The 17,526-nt window shown below is 44.1% G+C and overlaps 1 protein-coding gene across 7 annotated transcripts in view; it reads right to left on the bottom strand.

Annotated features, from left to right (window-relative positions):
* BANP (BTG3 associated nuclear protein) overlaps positions 1-17,526 on the bottom strand; it is a 162,906-nt gene that overhangs the window by 47,362 nt on the left and 98,018 nt on the right. For 5 of the 7 annotated variants that reach the window (XM_066243328.1, XM_066243329.1, XM_066243325.1 and 2 more), the window contains 4 exons: positions 17,055-17,222; positions 13,273-13,403; positions 11,437-11,508; positions 9,697-9,735 (listed from right to left, as the gene is read on the bottom strand). In XM_066243328.1, the coding sequence (XP_066099425.1) occupies positions 9,697-9,735; positions 11,437-11,508; positions 13,273-13,403; positions 17,055-17,222 (410 nt within the window). The remainder of the gene's footprint in view (positions 1-9,696; positions 9,736-11,436; positions 11,509-13,272; positions 13,404-17,054; positions 17,223-17,526) is intronic. The other 2 variants (XM_066243327.1, XM_066243332.1) reach the window with 1 other exon arrangement.

Here is a 17,526-nt window from a genome sequence, read left to right on the forward strand (position 1 = left end):
TCCAAGAGGAATTTGAGGTCAGCCAACAGCAGCTGCCAATTATCCAAAAACTGACTGGTTTTGGAGTATTATTTCTTAGTCACATGAATAAATGTTGGTTACATTCCCTCTTGGAAACCTACCACCATATTGTGAGGGACCAGGCCACACAAGGAGCCTGCACAGAGGAAAACCAAGGGGCTCAAGTGGACAGCACCACTGAGCTCCGTGCTACAGGCCAGCACACTCCAGCCCCGGGAGCAAGCCTCAAGACAAGGCAGCCTGCCTAGCTCCAGATGACCCTAGACCAGTGGTAGTCAACCTGGTCCCTACCGCCCACCAGTGGGCGTTCCAGCTTTCATGGTGGGCGCTAGCGGAGCAACCAAAGTATAAATAAAAAGATAGATTTAACTATAGTAAGTTGTTTTAGAAAGATTTATTCTGCCAAACTTAGCGAAAATCCGACATAAAGTATTTGGTAAGTAATTATTATTATATGCTTTAACTTACTGTAACTCTGCTCTATAAATTTTATAAAATAAAGTTACTTCCCTACTTTATAAATCACCATTACTGTGGAATCGGTGTGTGGTTAGAAAATTTTACTACTAACAGAGATACAAAAGTGGGCGGTAGGTATACAAAGGTTGACTATCCCTGCCCTAGAAGATCCCAGAGATACCACTTGGGGCATAGCAATCACTTACTGAGCCAAATAAGCCCACAGAGTCATGAAAGAAAGATAATAAATGGTCATCATCTTCAGGCCTAAATTTGGTGTTTGTTAACACAGCAAGAGGTAATTGAAACAAGAGTGACCATTAGCTGGTTGTGTAGGGAAATGTCCTTATGTTTACAAGTTTTATGATAAAGATTTTGGTGTCTACAACTTACTATTTTTTCTTTTTTTTTAGGTGGGAGGTGGGGAGATAGTGAGATAGACTCCACATGCGCACGCCCCAACGAGATCCACTGGCAACCCCATGGGGGCAGAAGCTCAAATGAACTGAGCCATTTTAGCACCTGAGGCTGACACACTTGGACCAACCAAGTTATCTTGGCAACCAGGGCAGATGCTCGAACCAATTGAGCCACTGGCTGCAAAAGGGGAGAAGACAAAGAAAAAGGGGAAAGGGAGGTGAAGAGAAGCTGACAGTCGCTTCTCTTGTGTGCCCCAACTGGGAATCAAACCTGGGACGTCCATACACTGGGCCAACACTCTATCCACTGAGCCAACTGGGCAGGGCCTGCAACTTACTATTAAACTGTTTAAAATATAGCAAATACACATACGTACACCCATACGTACTTATATAATACAAATATATGGTTTTCTGATTGTACTTTTATACAATTGAATCATGACTCATTCACAACTGGTTCTAATTCAGGCAGATTTAGAATCAGAATCCTATGTATTGCTATGCCAATGTCAATTAATATCTGCAATTTTTATGGAAACAGTAACTTCTTGTTCAACCATCATTCCCCCTTACGTGACTAAGTGGAGACAAACCACTTACTGGGTCTCACTGGCAACTCAAATGCTCAAAGCAACCATCAAGAGTAGAGGTCACAAAAGCAGTACACGTACTAAATGCAAAGCGCCTTGTCTGTGTAACTGTACTTATCCCAGTTGATCTTGCCTGAAATATCCAAATTAACCCAAAAGAGAAGGATCCACATCCTTGTTAATGTGACTAAAATGCTCAGCTGGCAAAGGACCAGAAATCAAGCCTACATGCCCATTCTCTCCTAAAGAATGTTCTTAATTTGAGAAGTATTACATGATACGCTAATTAAAACAACACATTTCCTATGCCTTATGCAATCTAAACCCTGAAGAAAATAATTATCTCTAGAGAAAAGGGGAAAAAAATAAAGCATTTTTGTTTCAGCTCACTTAAATGAGTTACAGGAGATGTCTGGTTTTGATATGAAGTCACATGGCTGGAGCTTGATGTCACCAAGCGTGTGACCTCAGCATCACACAGTGTGCTTCCACTATGGTGCCAAAGCCAGGTCCATGTCCTATACTAACTCTACAAAGCCCTTCACAGAGCAGGGCACACTCCACAGTTTCAAAAACACCTTCTCCCTCACCTGTCACACAGATAGAAACTTTAGTATCTTATACTTTCATATGGTGATTTGTTCAACACTGAGGATATTTTCAAAATAAAAGTCCTTTGTTTTTGGCTACTCTCTCCTTCACTTCTAAATTTAACCTCTCTGCCTAATCTCTCTACTTCCATGTTTAATTCTATAATTGTAATGCAATCTCCTAAACTGAACCAGATTGTTTAGTTCTTTCTCCAACTGGTTAGATACTTCTAGAAAATTATTTTGAGTTGGCCAAGTGTTTAATCACATCAAATTAATCAGAACCAAAGCAAATATCTCTTGCTATCTAAATTAAGTATCTAAATATTTCCTAAAAGAACTTGGAAATTTTTTTACCCAAAATTCATCATTTAACTTGAAAAACTGTTATAAGCTCACAGTATGCTGGGTGGGTTGTCCATGATTTCTGAGAGGCTGGCACGTGTTGTGATTAATTACATCTGAGTTTGCCCCATCGTCATTGCTCTCGTGGTTTCAAAGTGTCACCATCAGCTTCCCCTCCCCTTCCTCAGGGTCAGCTTCTGAGCCCACAGTTTGCTTCTGCCAGCATCAGGGCACACTGCTAAATGGGGTCAAATTTAGATATCTCTGAAATTATCTAGTTACAGTATATAGTCTTAGCCATGTAAACAGAAAGCATATTTGCCCCCAACATTTTAGTTTATTGCTGCAAAGCGCACAAAACACACCAACAGCTCTAGAACATAAGGCCATTGGGGCTTTAAAGGCTCTGAATTAAGCAGAAATTCTCTGAGGAAGGAAGACAGTTGTGCGAATGTTTTAGTGATATCTGGGGAAAAGGTGGGAGTTTAGGATAGGCTGGAATGTACTATCATTGTTCCCATTTAGAACATCAGAGTAGAAAGAGCCCACACACTGAAGTCTTGGTGTCCAGTGTGTTTTAGGAAGAGCAGGGATCTGAAGAGTGAGGGTGTCTCACTAGGGCCAAACTCTGACTAACACCCACGGGTGCCCATCCCTGCGCTCTCACAAGGGCTCACAGGACAGAGACATACACTATACGTTGCTTCACCAGACCCCGCCACGCGCAGGCTTCACTGTACAGAAGTGGCTCCACCTGTCCGCCAAGTGAGGTGGCACAAGTACAGAGCATGACTGAGCTACCCCAGGCTGTGTGTGTCCTCCCCACCCCTCCACCCCTCCCCTGAGAATCCAGCCTAGTCTCCCCGCCTCCCCTGAGAAAGCTCTTCTGGAAAAGCACAGGGTATGGGAGCACCAGCTGACCAAGCACCTTCCAGAGCTCACCCAGCGAGTCAAGGAGTCCCGGGCGCCAGCTGAGCACTGATATGTGGTACTCTGTGGGGCTGTATGTGGCAGGCCCTACTTCTGAGGGCCAAATATTAAAACATGAAAGAGGTTTCTGAGATCCGCTTGGTTTTCTCAGTTAGAGTTCGACTTTGAAATACCACTGTTCATGTACACCACGCACCCTGGGCCTGCCCTCCAGGCCGATGAAGACAGGAAGCACACACAACTGCCAGCCCACACCATAGGCCTCTGCTTCCTAAAACATTTATTCCCACGAAAGGCATTCATTTCAGAAGGTGCATTTCCTATCCCCTCCTTAAGATTAGCATTTTTTGCTTGAATCCTCACTTCCCCTAAGACCAGCCAGTGTCACGAGGAGCAGAACCATGGGGCTGGCACAGCAAAGGAGCAAGGAGGCTCCCAGGCAGAGAAACGCAATCCGTCACGTGACACGTGTCTAGACTTATGGGCTATAACCGAAGAAGTTCCAGTGAAAGGACAGTAGAAACACTGTTACATGAACACAAAGCACAATCAGAATCTAAGGGTTGCTCCCAATACAGATTCTTAACCTCATGCTTCTTCATCAATGCTGAAAACTGTGCCAGATCTACTCATTTAAAACTTGCAGGATTTTTTTGTGTGTTTTTTTTAAAATACCTTGCCAAGGTCAAAATGTCCACATAACTTTAGAAGTATTCTCTACATACAAAGGAGCAAGGTGGAGAAAACATGGTCACCAAAGTTAGCCAAAACCGAATTTCGTGCCTTGGCCTTCCGAGTAACGTGAATGCTGTGAAGACTGTTCTACTCATGTCTGACCACACTCGGCTTCTTGGTTCAGGGAAAGAAACAAATTCACTGAAACACATGAAAAGGCTGCCTTGACCAAAATGTTCATTCAACTAATGCAGATTTGGGATGAGATGTGCCTGGCCGTTTTCTCCGAGGAACAAGAACACGCATTAGCCTTTTCCACCCCAGCGTCCTGCGCTGTTACACGCCGGGCAGGTCCAAACCTCGGCAGTACTGTGAGCCATGATCTGGATTTTCAAGAAAACAAACATAACGTCTCATACCATCCAAGACTCCACTTGCTAACAGTTGCCTAAGATTATTAAAACATGTTTATATTATGTTTGGCATTTCTTTAACAAATAATTCTAATTCATTTAAAAACACTAAGTTCTCATCCACACTGCTTCATAGAGGAGGCTCAGATGATCTGCCTTCTTTGAAAGGTTCATTCAGAGCCAAGATTTTAACAAGAAAGGGAACATTTCATAATTAATGCTTTAAGCATATAGTTTTCTAAATAATGCCTCTAAAATCACACATGCGCTAAAGAAACATTCTCTGCCAAACTCTACACCTAGAATTTTAAGGGTCATAGACCAGTGACATCACTCCAGAACAGAACAGATCTTACTTTTTAAAGTATATAAAGTAAAAACTTCTTTCTTCGGAGCCCATTCATTCCTCACCCTCACACCCTGCCCATGTGGTCAGTTTCCGAGCATTTGGACAAATGTACCCATTCTCCCAGAAGGCTGTGGACAATAAGTATCTATTAGGTGCCAACCATATGGCAGGCTGAGCACTAGTCAGCCTTCCGCTCTTGGTGAAGGCACGCCTTCCTGAAGCAGGTCCCGTTTCAATGTCAAGGAAACCCAAGCAGAAAGAAGTGAAGTTTCTGCCCCAAAACGACATACCGATCGAGTGGCAGCACCAAGACAAGACTTGACCCCAGTTACAACTCTCCCACTCACCTGGCTCTATTTCAAACAATATCCCATCTCAAAGCTGAGCCTCCTCCGTGGCTAAAACATGGGTCCTAGGAAGTAGGAGTGCACAGATGTGGCCAGCGGGGCAAGGACCCTGAATGGGTGCTTCATGTCTCACCCCTCACCCCTACTTTGAGTGCCTAGCCTCACAGAGCCTACTGGGGGTAGAGGGAGTCCTACAACCCTACCTTGCTCTGAAATAGAGTAAATGAAAGACTCAGGTGCATTAGGTCCAAGATGGCTGCAGGGCCCCATGGGGAAAGGCTTCTCTGTTTCTGGCAGAAGATGGCTTAATGTCCCGGGCTGCTTCCAGCAGGATATCCCAGCAGCTACAACTGACCCTGAAGGACAGGCTCCTTCTCTACCTAACCTTCCTCGCAAGGATGGCATGAAGACACATAGCAAATGATTAATTAGAAAATACTGAGTAAGAAAGGAGACAGTAGCATGTAGTACTATAAGAAGTCACCTACACTCCAGTAGTAGGACCTATGGACAGACTGGGGACAAGAGAAATCAGCAGTTTGAATTCATTTAATAATGTGACTTTTAACAACAAGAACCATCTGGAACAAAACTACAAATGCACATGACTACGTGAAGAACCAGCCTTGGGCCCATGTATCTTTCTCCAAGGAGGTGTCCTTGTCTGGAACCCATGACCAGAATTAGTGACAGCATCTTAATTTCAACTCTAAAAAATCTGGCCATCTGGCTTCCCCCCAAATAGCAGATTAGATGCAGGATGAGGAATGATCCCTACAAGAAGATATGCAAGGCTGAAAACAGAGGGAAGAGAACAGGAAACATCTGAACACACCACAGGGCCTGCTGCCGCCTCGAATCTCCTCATAGCCATGACCATTCCTTGAAATGCAGCTTCCAACTAAACCTCGGGTTCTCCATGGGTCTGCAAGTTGGTCATCTTTCCAGATTCTCCCTTCCCACATTTGGGAAGCACTGGACACTGCTGCCCTGAGCCCCTATGTCTGTAAAGTACAAGACACTCACATGCGCTTATCAGACCCACAGCAGACCTGCCAGGTGCCATACCCCTACATCAGATGGAACTAGGATCTCTTGATATTTAATTTGAAGAATACATAGACCTCAAAAAGGATGGTTGTTGGACAAACAAGTGTGTTAGGCTTGCTCGCTTGCACTTTGCCTGATTGGCACATGAGCACGGGGCAGCACCACATGTGTACAGTCTATGTAAGGCTGCAGGTGCTTGCCCTCAGGGTGGCAGATTGTAGATTGCCTGCTGCTATTGGGAAGGGCCATTTTTGCTACTGCTTGCCAGAGAAGGGGTTTTTGTCCCGGCCTATTTGCTCCGTCAGCCCTGAGAGACAGAAGCAGTTTTCCCTGCCTGCTTGTTCATTCTCCATTGTGAGACTCTAATAAAAGAAATGGCCCACCATTTCCCAGATTCACATTTTCTCTGCCATCTGCCCAAATCCAAGGCGAACATGCATGGCCACAGCCACTGGCCTTACGATGGTCCACTGTCAGAACTATGTTATAAGATTATGTAAATATAGTATGTAATTTTGTGTATATTATGTAATTTTTATGTAATTTTTAAATTATGTAAATAGTACCGAAATTTCTTCATGTGCTTCTATAGTTTAGGAGGATTTTCTGTTTCCCAGAATTAAGGTAGTTATTCAACACCTTTTGCCCCATAAAACTGGAGTGGGGCAAAAGTAAATCAAACACCAATGCACCAGGAATGGGAACTGGGGAGTAGCTGCCCGGAGTATTATGGGAGGGAAGATTCTAAGGCTATGTCTCGCTAAAGGGAAAAGAGCCTTACACCCCAGGGCCTATCCTTTTGTGGGCAGGAGAGAGACCAGGGAGGGAGAGAAAGGGAAAGGGGAGAGACAAAGAGGCAGAGACTAAGGTGGTAAAGAGAGAGGTGTAGGGAGAGTGAGGGGGAGGGGTGAGATGAGAGGGGGAGGGGGGAGAGGGGAGAAGGATAGGGAGAGTGAGGGGGAAGGGAAGAGGGGGAGAGGGAATGGGGGAGACGGGTAGGAGAGTGAGGGGGAGAGGGGAGAAGGGTAGGGAGAGTGAGGGGCAGGGGAAGAGGGGGAGAGGGAATGGGGGAGAGGGGTAGGAGAGTGAGGGGGAGAAGGGAGAGGTATAGGAAGAGTGAGGGGGAGGGGTGAGAGGAGTTGGGGAGGGGGAGAGGGGAGAAGGGTAAGGAGAGTGAGGGGGAGGGGAAGAGCGGATGGGGGAGAGGTGTAGGGAGAGTGAGGGGGAGAAGGGGAAAAGGGGGAGAGGGAATGAGGGAGAGGGGAAGGGGGGAGAGGGGTTGGGAGAGTGAGGAGGAGAAGGGAGAGGGGTAGGGAGAGTGAGAGGGAGGGGAGAGAAGGAACAGGCACTGCGGCCTCCAGCACCACTACATCAGTTGAGTGCTGTGTTCTGTGCCTCACAAAAACATCCTTCTGTTTCACAAGTACTTGGTCAATTTAGAAAACAAAGCTGTCATGAGCAGGATAACTTAACAGGAACAACAACTAGATAGATGATAAAATAACAAAAAATCATTTCCACAAATGGAAAACAAGAAAGAATTAGCTAAACAGATGTTTAACAGAAAAAGGCAGCTTCTTAGGAACACATACTGTTTATTTAAGTCAGGAAACAGAGTTTCATTTAGAAAAGGAAAAGGTACAGGAAAATTCCTCTAGCTACCATCAGCATTAGTCCTGCCTTTACTTCAGTTGTGTCTTTAACAAGAGGTCACACAAACGTGACCAACGAGAATCAGGTGGAAGTGGGAAAACAGCATGAGAATTTAGAGGCCAAAAAATTCAGATGACTAATTAAACTATTATGTATGTGACACAGAAAGTGATCAGTGCAGCAGTTCTATTTATTTTGTAAGGAGACTGCTAAGAGAGTTAGTGGGTACTTGAAGATGTGCTTGAATAGACATAATCAGTGGTAAATCACGACTGCTCACAAGAACAGGCCAATGAGCCATGAATACGAGCTTAGCAAGACAGCAGGACTTAGGGAATATGCAGAATGGGAAAGCACAGGAAAAGCTCTCGTGTGGAGACTTTTCAGAAGGTAGCTCTCCCACTGTAAACTGGAAGAGTCCTTCCTGAGCTGACAACTGTAGATGGAGTTCGGGTGCTTGCTATACCTGTCCACAAAAGCTGGGTTCTCTGCCTTCAGGATTTGGATGGTATTGACTGATTATACACAGTGACATGACAGTAACATAAAAACTTGATTATATTTCAAAATTCCTACAGAAATTTTGCTCAGAAATAGAAACAACAGGAAAAATCAAAGGCAATAGATTTACATACTTTTCTCAACAATTAAAGTTTAGCAACATTTTAATAAGGATCAGATTTCACTCCCAGTATGAACAGAAACCACTGAAGTGTCAAAAAACAAAGAGATAACTACTGATAGCAACCCTTGCTCTCCTGCCCCAGCCCAGACATCTCTTGCTCACCATGAGAAACATCAAATTAAAGCTGCTGAGAACCAGCTTCTACTGAGCCTGGCCAAGAACTTTATCACTAAGACAGCTCAGAGAAACAACTGCGGTTTTTGTTTTTTCTTTTAATTTTGCATTTCTTTGGCTTTTTTGCTTTTTTTCATGTTATATTTATATATTAATATTGCTTCAGAACACTGATTAAAACCTCATGTGCATATTCAGAAAAACTTTTCTAAGAAACTCCAATTTAAACATATGCTTTAAGGTCTACTGCAACTCTCCCATGGCACTCTAAGAATTCAAGAAAAAGTCCAAGGGGTGTTACTATCCTTTCACTTCCTAGTCCAGTGACACGTGTTCTCCACGACCCATTCATGGCAGACATCAGGCCCTCACTGACGACAGCGGGAACACAGGTGTTTCAAAGGGAAGCACACACTTGGTTTTGAGAATAACAAGTATTATTATCTTGACAGTAAATGAGCTTGGTAATTATGGTTCAGATGTTTTATAAAAAAGAAAGATCAGATTCTTTATCATAATTATTCAGAGGTTACAAACTTTAATAGAAACTCTTCAAAAGGACATAGAAATTTTAATCCTCAAATTCAACAAAAATTCTATTAGATCTTAGCAAGCAAATCACTCTCTAGAAAACCTCACAGTCAGCGTATTTCACTTTGTAAAAACAACTCATATCAAGTGTGTTCAATGATTGTCTCAGTTACCTACCTCGTTCTAATATACAGCTACTATACAAACATGGTCATCAACAACATTCATGTCAATTTACAGAAAACAGTGATAAGCGGATGGGGGGAGGTGTTCACTATAAGACAAAGAGCTACCTGAGACCCCACAAAGAAGCAGATGCAGTCCAGAGCCCCACAGGCCACCTGTTCACATCCTTCAGGACATCCTTAGCCACCAGGAGGGAAGCCAGTATTTCCCTGGGACTGATGCAGCGCCCACTGCCAGCTCTGGCACCCTGCTCCCTGCTCCCTCCCCATGGCAGTGCAATGTCTGGCGATTCACCAGCGGCAAGCGGGCATGAAGAGAAGGCAGGTGAGCACTTACCTGCCCATCCTGTCCCACGTGGTGTATCTGTAGATTGCCCTGCAAAATGGATGAAAAAAAAAGACATCAAGGACAAAAATGACTTCAAGACAAACAGCAGCAGGAACTTCCCCATGCCATTTGTGAACCATTAACACTAATTCTACGAAAACTCAACTCTTGTAGCAATAAAAAACCGAAACAAAACATTTAAGATGAATTTACAAGTTACTATATTTTCTTATAAAAACAAACAGAATAAAAAAAATTGTACACCCCTAACTGCAAATGCAAATATAATTTTTTTCTAATTTTTTATTTTCAGACACTTTTAGACTCACAAGAAGAATCAAAAGTTGTGTAGAGAGAGGTTGGTGTACACATAGCCCAGACTCCCCCAAGGACATCTGACATAACTATAGTGCATTTACCCACAAGCAGGAAACTGACAGGATACAATGCAACTAACCAGACCACAGGCCTACTGGGATCTCAGCAGTTAGAAATTCATTTTCACTTGTTTAAAAAAAAGTCATAATTGCTTTAAGTTGGGTAGGTTCTATTAAATGTTTCTTTATAGCCCTGGCCGGTTGGCTCAGTGGTAGAGCGTCGGCCTGGCGTGTGGAGGTCCCGGGTTCGATTCCCGGCCAGGGCACACAGGAGAGGCACCCGTCTGCTTCTCTACCCCTCCCCCTCTCCTTCCTCTCTGTCTCTCTCTTTCCCTCCCACAGCCGAGGCTCCATTGGAGCAAAAGATGGCCCGGGAGCTGGGGATGGCTCCTTGGCCTCTGCCCCAGGTGCTAGAGTGGCTCTGATCGCGACAGAGCGACACCCTGGATGGGCAGAGCATCGCCCCCTGGTGGGCGTGCCGGGTGGATCCCAGTCGGGCGCATGCAGAAGTCTGTCTGACTGCCTCCCCGTTTCCAACTTCAGAAAAATACAAAAAAAAAAAAAAAAGAAGAATATCAGTGCCATAACAGGCTGGCCCCATGTTCCAATGACAACCCAAATGGTTAACCTGAGCTTCACACACCAACCCCTATAGCAGCTGAAACACATATATAATAGCACCTGTGCAGCTGGAAAGGCCTCCCTGTATTCTGTTCTTATCATGGATTAGAATTAATAAAAAGTAGAACGCCAAGTACTGACACCAGTGATAAGAATCCTGGACCTCATGGGTTTAAGGCAGCTAAAGCAATCCTAGAAATGGCAGGAGTGAAGGCTGAGAGGCATGAAAAGATGCACTGAAAGCTAACAGGACATGCATGTGCTGTCTCACCAAATTTGCAACTAGCTCACAATACAGGCACTGGTCCTACAGACACAGAGCCGAAGGTCGTATAGGGAGGAGAACCTGTGAGGTCACGGCGCAGGAGCAGGGCCCCATCTCCTGCTCTTCCCACTCCGGCATGCTGGGAGCTCCCTGAGCTGAAGAGCAGGGTCAGGGATGTGCTGGGAACTACGTCTGCATCTCATATGGGAATACAGGAAGCAGGGTGGGCAAGGAGAAAGGGGTGTTCACAGCAAGAGTTCACAAAGAATACCAGACAGGGCTGCCCAGATAAACCAGGAGTGCAGCAAGGGCAGGAGGACAGGCAGGGCCAGGAGTCTGTGCCCAAAGAAACAAGCATCACAGTCAATGCTGGACATCATATTGTCTGGGCATTCCCAGATGTCCACCTCGTGTAACAATGATCAGAATGCAGAAAGCCCACAGGCACAGAGTGGGCCCTGGGCAGTGCTGGTGGCCACGACTCACCTCACTGTCCTGCGTGATCTGCACCTGTTCCCCTTGAGGCACCTGGGCGATGTGGAGGTGACCCTGTGGGATCCGCAGAGAGAGAAGACAACAAGAAGCATCAGAAGAAAATCAAAACCAGAGGAAATAAGAAACTCTTTCCGAAATTTTTGTTCTTGATTATCTGCTCACAATTCAGAACAAACAACTAAATCCTGCATAATGCAATACAATATGTGAACAGTATTAGCTACTAAATAGCCTCCTGAAATTAAACTTATAGTATATAACAGATAGAGAACATTTTACAGTGATTCCTAAAGGAGCAACGGAGCCTAGGAAAATTCTGTAAGTCTTTAAATTTGCTTAAACTAAACAAGCAAATTTCAGAATATAAAGGAAATATAGAAAAGAAGGGAAATAGAATTTTCCAGAAAATTAGAATAACTTAAAAAAGACATACTATTAATTCAAAGGGAGCAGAAACCACATGGAACTAATAGGCAGGGTGTCCCAGCAATCTAGGAGTGCTGGATGGCTACTCAGCCGTGTGGGCTGCAGGGAAGGAAGCTGTACATGTGCATCTACACTAAAAACAGGTCAGCAATAATTTAAAATGATTTTAATTTATTGTGTTTACAAAGATTCTAGTGTTGCTCCGAATGCATCCTCCCCTCCCCTATATTCCTCTCAAGATCTCCCTTGCTTCCAGGTCAGCAATATTTTTTAAATCAAAGAAACACTTACATGACTATTTAAACAGCTGGAATAAACACTAATAAATGTGGTTCAAAAAAAAAGTATCCAACTATATAATGCATTTATGTTTATAAATACAGGCAGATAAATAATTCCTGTAAATCTTAACTTTGCTCAGTGATATGAATACCCATAATCTTATTTAAAATTCTATCTGAATGAAAATGGAGCTTAAAGTAAACTACTGTAGAAATTTCTGTTGGTTTCACTTTACTATTTCTATGTGAATCCTACATCAAAGTTATCTATTTTGGAATTCTTTCATAAAACTTTCTTACTAAGATAAGAGTAACTGCCTTTGTGACTCTCAATTAAATAAAGAATTCACTATTTATAACTGCTTCATCTCCTCCGGAAGAAGAAAAACTCCATTTAAAGTCCTTATCAGCACTTTCTAGAAGTCCATAGAAGCCCACCCCTTTCCAGGCAGCGCGGTCACCTGGGATCAAGGTTCCAGGAGAAGGTCCTGGTGATGTAGGTATGCAACAGAGTGGCTGAGTGTGACTCAAATACAAACAGGATCTGAGGGCACACTGAAAACCCTAGCAAAGTTCCCGCCCCCCACATCTTGGCCAGAGGACCCACCCGGGCTGGCACCACCGAGACAGGGCAATGAGGCTACGTGGGCTCAGTGCTGAGCTAACCGCCCACACGAGGTCAGCACACATCCCACAATCCAAAGGTAGTGGTACACAATAACTAAGACCACCAGCTTCTTCCATTTAACCCAGAAGGAAATCACTTTTTCTATCCCCATTTAGAGGGTGCCTGTGTTTCTGAAATAAGAAAATATCTATGATGCCTACCAAGAAGATAGGCAGCTGCATGGACCCTCAGAGCTGACAGTGATCACTGGGTGCAATACAGCAGGGGTACCATGAAGGCCCACAGCAATGAGAGGGTCACCCAGTAATCATCCTCATTATGAAATGTAAGAGCTTGCACCCTAACTCCTACTTTAACATTGCACTTTTCTCTCATCCCAAGCTATCCACGTGATCCAGAAACACAGGGAGAACTTGTCTTGGCCCTCCTGACCCCTGCTGGACCCTCCCCTCCAATTCATTCACAGAGACAGACTAGTAGAAAGGTACATACTACTTGGACCTGTCCATCCTCTCCAATCTGGTGGATCTGGACCTGCTGGGCATTGGCCAGGGTATAGTGCAGGGCCTGTGGCGGGGCCTGTGACATCTCACTGGCGGGCGGTGGCGTGCTCATCATGCTCTCTGTGGGGAACAGTGGTGGTTAGCATCAGCCCAGCAGACCCGCAGCACAGCACTCGGCTGGCCGCCTCCTCTCCCCCAACCCCCAACCCCCAACTCCCAACTCCCACTGAAGAGGAAAGGAAATGCTTCATTCTAAAACCTGAGTCAACATGTCCCAGTGGAGAACACTGCACTTTGTAGAGCTCATTAGTAATCAGCATTAGATAATAGAGATTTCTGACCTATAGATAGAAGGGATCTAAAGAATTGACTAGTCTCATCTACATATTTAAATAAAGTTCCTCAGGAGATATCGACAAAATGAAAAATAGGTAAAAGTTGATATTAAACTCTGTTTTAAACCACCAATAGTTATATTTGTCCTTGGATAATTAAACTAACTACAGAATAAAGGTTCACTCACTTAAAGATACACTTCAAATAAAATTTTACTTTCTGTGTTTAATCCAAAATGAGATGTTTGTTTTGATGACGTATATTAATTTTAATTGTAATATCGCAATCAAAGAAATTTTCTTAAACACTTAGAACATTAAGGGCTAAGAAAAATATTTAGTTTTCACATATTTAATTGCAGATAATTTTAATGGATCAAAACAAACTTTTAAACAAAAACATTATATTAGGATGAAATTCTGTGAGAGAAGGGGAATTGTAATACGAATGAAAGAAGAAAAGGTATAAAATGCCTGATTACTGAAGAAAAATTTTCATTTTTTAAAAATAATTTAATGATAGGTATCAATTGATATGTTACATAGAATCCACTACATACATGTTTTTAAAAGTAATATAGCAATATGCCATAAATTACATCCTTTGAAATTATTTCAAAGTGTAATGAAAAATGTTAGGTGTCAATGTTTTAAAATGTCAACTTAAAAATATGGAAGGAAGGCCCTGGCTGGTTGGCTCAGTGGTAGAGCGTCAGCCTGGCGTGCAGGTGTCGGGTTCGATTCCTGGCCAGGGCACACAGGAGAAGCGCCCATCTGCTTCTCCACCCCTCCCCCTCTCCTTCCTCTCTGTCTCTCTCTTCCCCTCCTGCAGCCAAGGCTCCATTGGAGCAAAGTTGGCCCGGGCGCTGAGGATGCTCCATGGCCTCTGCCTCAGGCACTAGAATGGCTCTGATTGCGGCAGAGCGACGCCCCAGATGGGCAGAGCATCGCCCCCTGGTGGGCATGCCGGGTGGATCCTGGTCGGGCGCATGCGGGAGTCTGTCTGACTGCCTCCCTGTTTCTAGCTTCGGGAGGGGGGGGAATATATATATATATATATATATATATATATATATATATGGAAGGAAAAACATTTTCAAAACATTTTCAAACTTCTATAAGAAAGTAGTGACCAAAACATTAAAAATCCATTATGTTAGTTAATAAGAAATATATAACTAAATCGAGTCCCAAATAATTTCTGCTCCAATGTTAATAAAAATCAACTGATTTTGCTGGTTTTCAATACTATAACAAGGAAAATGACAGTCTCCAAGGTTCTAAAAAAATGGTGGAAGATATGACTTGTGGGTATGATGGTTCCCAAAACTCAGGTTCAAATTATTGACTATATCATTTAATGATTAAATTTTAATCAATAGCTCCCTATAATTCTACAATATGAAAACCAATTTAAATTCATGATTTGTGATTTATACTGATATCAAAGTCCAGCACAAAAACATGCATGGATGGCTTGTGATTAAGAACAAACCAGGCCCTGGCCGGTTGGCTCAGCGGTAGAGCGTCGGCCTAGCGTGCAGAGGACCCAGGTTCGATTCCTGGCCAGGGCACACAGGAGAAGCGCCCATTTGCTTCTCCACCTCTCCACCGCGCCTTCCTCTCTGTCTCTCTCTTCCCCTCCCGCAGCCAAGGCTCCATTGGAGCAAGGATGGCCCGGGCGCTGGGGATGGCTCTGTGGCCTATGCCTCAGGCACTAGAGTGGCTCTGGTCGCAACATGGCGACGCCCAGGATGGGCAGAGCATCGCCCCCTGGTGGGCAGAGCATCGCCCCTGGTGGGCGTGTCGGATGGATCCCGGTCGGGCGCATGCGGGAGTCTGACTGTCTCTCCCTGTTTCCAGCTTCAGAAAAAAAAAAAAAAAGAACAAACCAAGCTCTAGGCCAGTGACGGGAAACAAGCCTGCTCATGGTTGACATGAGGCAAAGAGACAGCGCTAGGAGGCTCCGGATCACAATACCCACTGGAAGGGACTGAAATAAGAAGGACAGGCCACCCTGTGGGCCTCCTCTCTCCCTGGCCTGGCTCCTCTCTGCATCCAGAGAAAAAGAGCTGCACACACAGATCTGCAGTCAGAGGACTGTAAAGAGCCGGTTCTCTGCAACTCTCAAACACTGGGCTCTCAGTAGAAGCCCACTTAAGGTCTTCAATTCACCAGGGAGATCGGTGAGGGGAAATGCTGAATTGATTGTATTGTAAACAATAAAATATAGCTATCTCAAATTCAAGCACATATAAAAGGTTATACAGTTGCTAGATAAGAGAGAACGATACAAATGTTTCAATAAACTTATTTTTAAAAAAATCTCTTAAAACTATTGGGTTTTATGATGTGTGATCAAACTGGCAGTACTAACCTTGATTCAGAATCTCATTTATAGCATTTATTTGGAAATTTCTTTTATGTCAGCTGATAATTCAAAAGTAAGCAAGACACCCCAGCTGGAATTACTAACAATCATGAAATCTTGGTTTAATTACATTTTACTTAAGTATTTGTCATCAGAATAGCCTTAAATGTCAGGCAGGCTGAGAGTATGCAAAAAAAGAACAGTAACAAAAATTCTAGAAGTCCCTTTAACCCCCTACTTTGCTTTACCTAATTTTAGCCAAGTATACAGTGTATTAAAATAGAGAACAATTATATCAACATAAATTTATAAAGCAATGTACTTTTTAAAGTTTGGTTTAAAAAAAATATTTCTATGTTTTTTTCTGAAAACAAATTTGATTCCCATGCTCACGAGGAGGCAGCCTGCACACCAGGAAGCCTCCGGCGTCTAGTAAACTGAGCAGGAAGGAGGCACTTGCCAGGGCTTATTAGTAGGAACATGAAACTAAATAGAAATGCTCAGAAACTCATTCTTCATCCTCTCCAGACAAATAAACACTTAAAGACCAAGGGAATATAATTAGGTTCATCTCCCTCATGTGGTTTTCTTAAAGGCCCACCTTGAATGCCACCTTCCTCCTTACCCACCCATGGCCGTGTTCACTGTTTCTCCTGACACCTGGCACAGAGCAACAGGGTACATAAGCAAGCAGAGAGAGGAAGGAGAGGAGCTGCTCCGCCCAGTGCCCTACTCGGTCCTGACCGAACCCATCCCTCTGCCTCAGCCCCGTGCACTCAGAGTGTGTGTATGTGTGTGTGTGTGTGGGGGGGGGGGGGGGGTCCTGGTCACATGCCCTCTTCTATTGCCACCAGGAGCCTCCAGCGGGTCTGGCTGAGGCTCCCCACCTGCCACATAAGCAGCGTTCCCTAAATAACTTACACTGCACTTGTGCACACAGAGTTAAGAGTTCAGATCACTGGGTTCTGAGTGGTAGCTGTAGATTCTGAGGGCGAGCAGCCTCATTCAGGACCTCCCGCCAAGCCCCACAACACACACTGCTGCAGGCTGCTCGCCAAGGTGTACCTGATGCACTATATGAGGATGAGGACGGCGTTCTCCGAGAGAAGCTCTTGACGGCCAGGCTCTGGCCTCGCTGTTTCCGCCGCCAGGCTGTCCGGCATTTGGAGTCAATGCTCTGTTTGATTCGGTACCAGTCAGATTCCGTGATTCCAAATTTATAGAAGAGATGACCTAGAAGAAGACATCCAAATAAAAGCACCATGAGATAAAAAGCCATCCTTTTGGGTCCTGGCTGTTTGGGAGCAACCTGAACATAAAAATGTGATCGGGACTGAGAGACTCCCCGACAGGCATGCCGGTTATATGTTAAAAGCTCTTCTCATTTATTTAACTATTAAATAATTCTGACTGGACCCACCCACACAAGACGGAAATAAAGCAACAAGCTGGGTGCCAATGGCTCACACGAGCTTCCTAGATGCTCTATAGTCAAACCCTATCCTAATTTCCTGGATTTAGAAAATAAAATCAAAGA

Source organism: Saccopteryx bilineata, chromosome 9 (genome assembly GCF_036850765.1).
Source record: "Saccopteryx bilineata isolate mSacBil1 chromosome 9, mSacBil1_pri_phased_curated, whole genome shotgun sequence".
NCBI classification, from domain to species: domain Eukaryota; kingdom Metazoa; phylum Chordata; class Mammalia; order Chiroptera; family Emballonuridae; genus Saccopteryx; species Saccopteryx bilineata.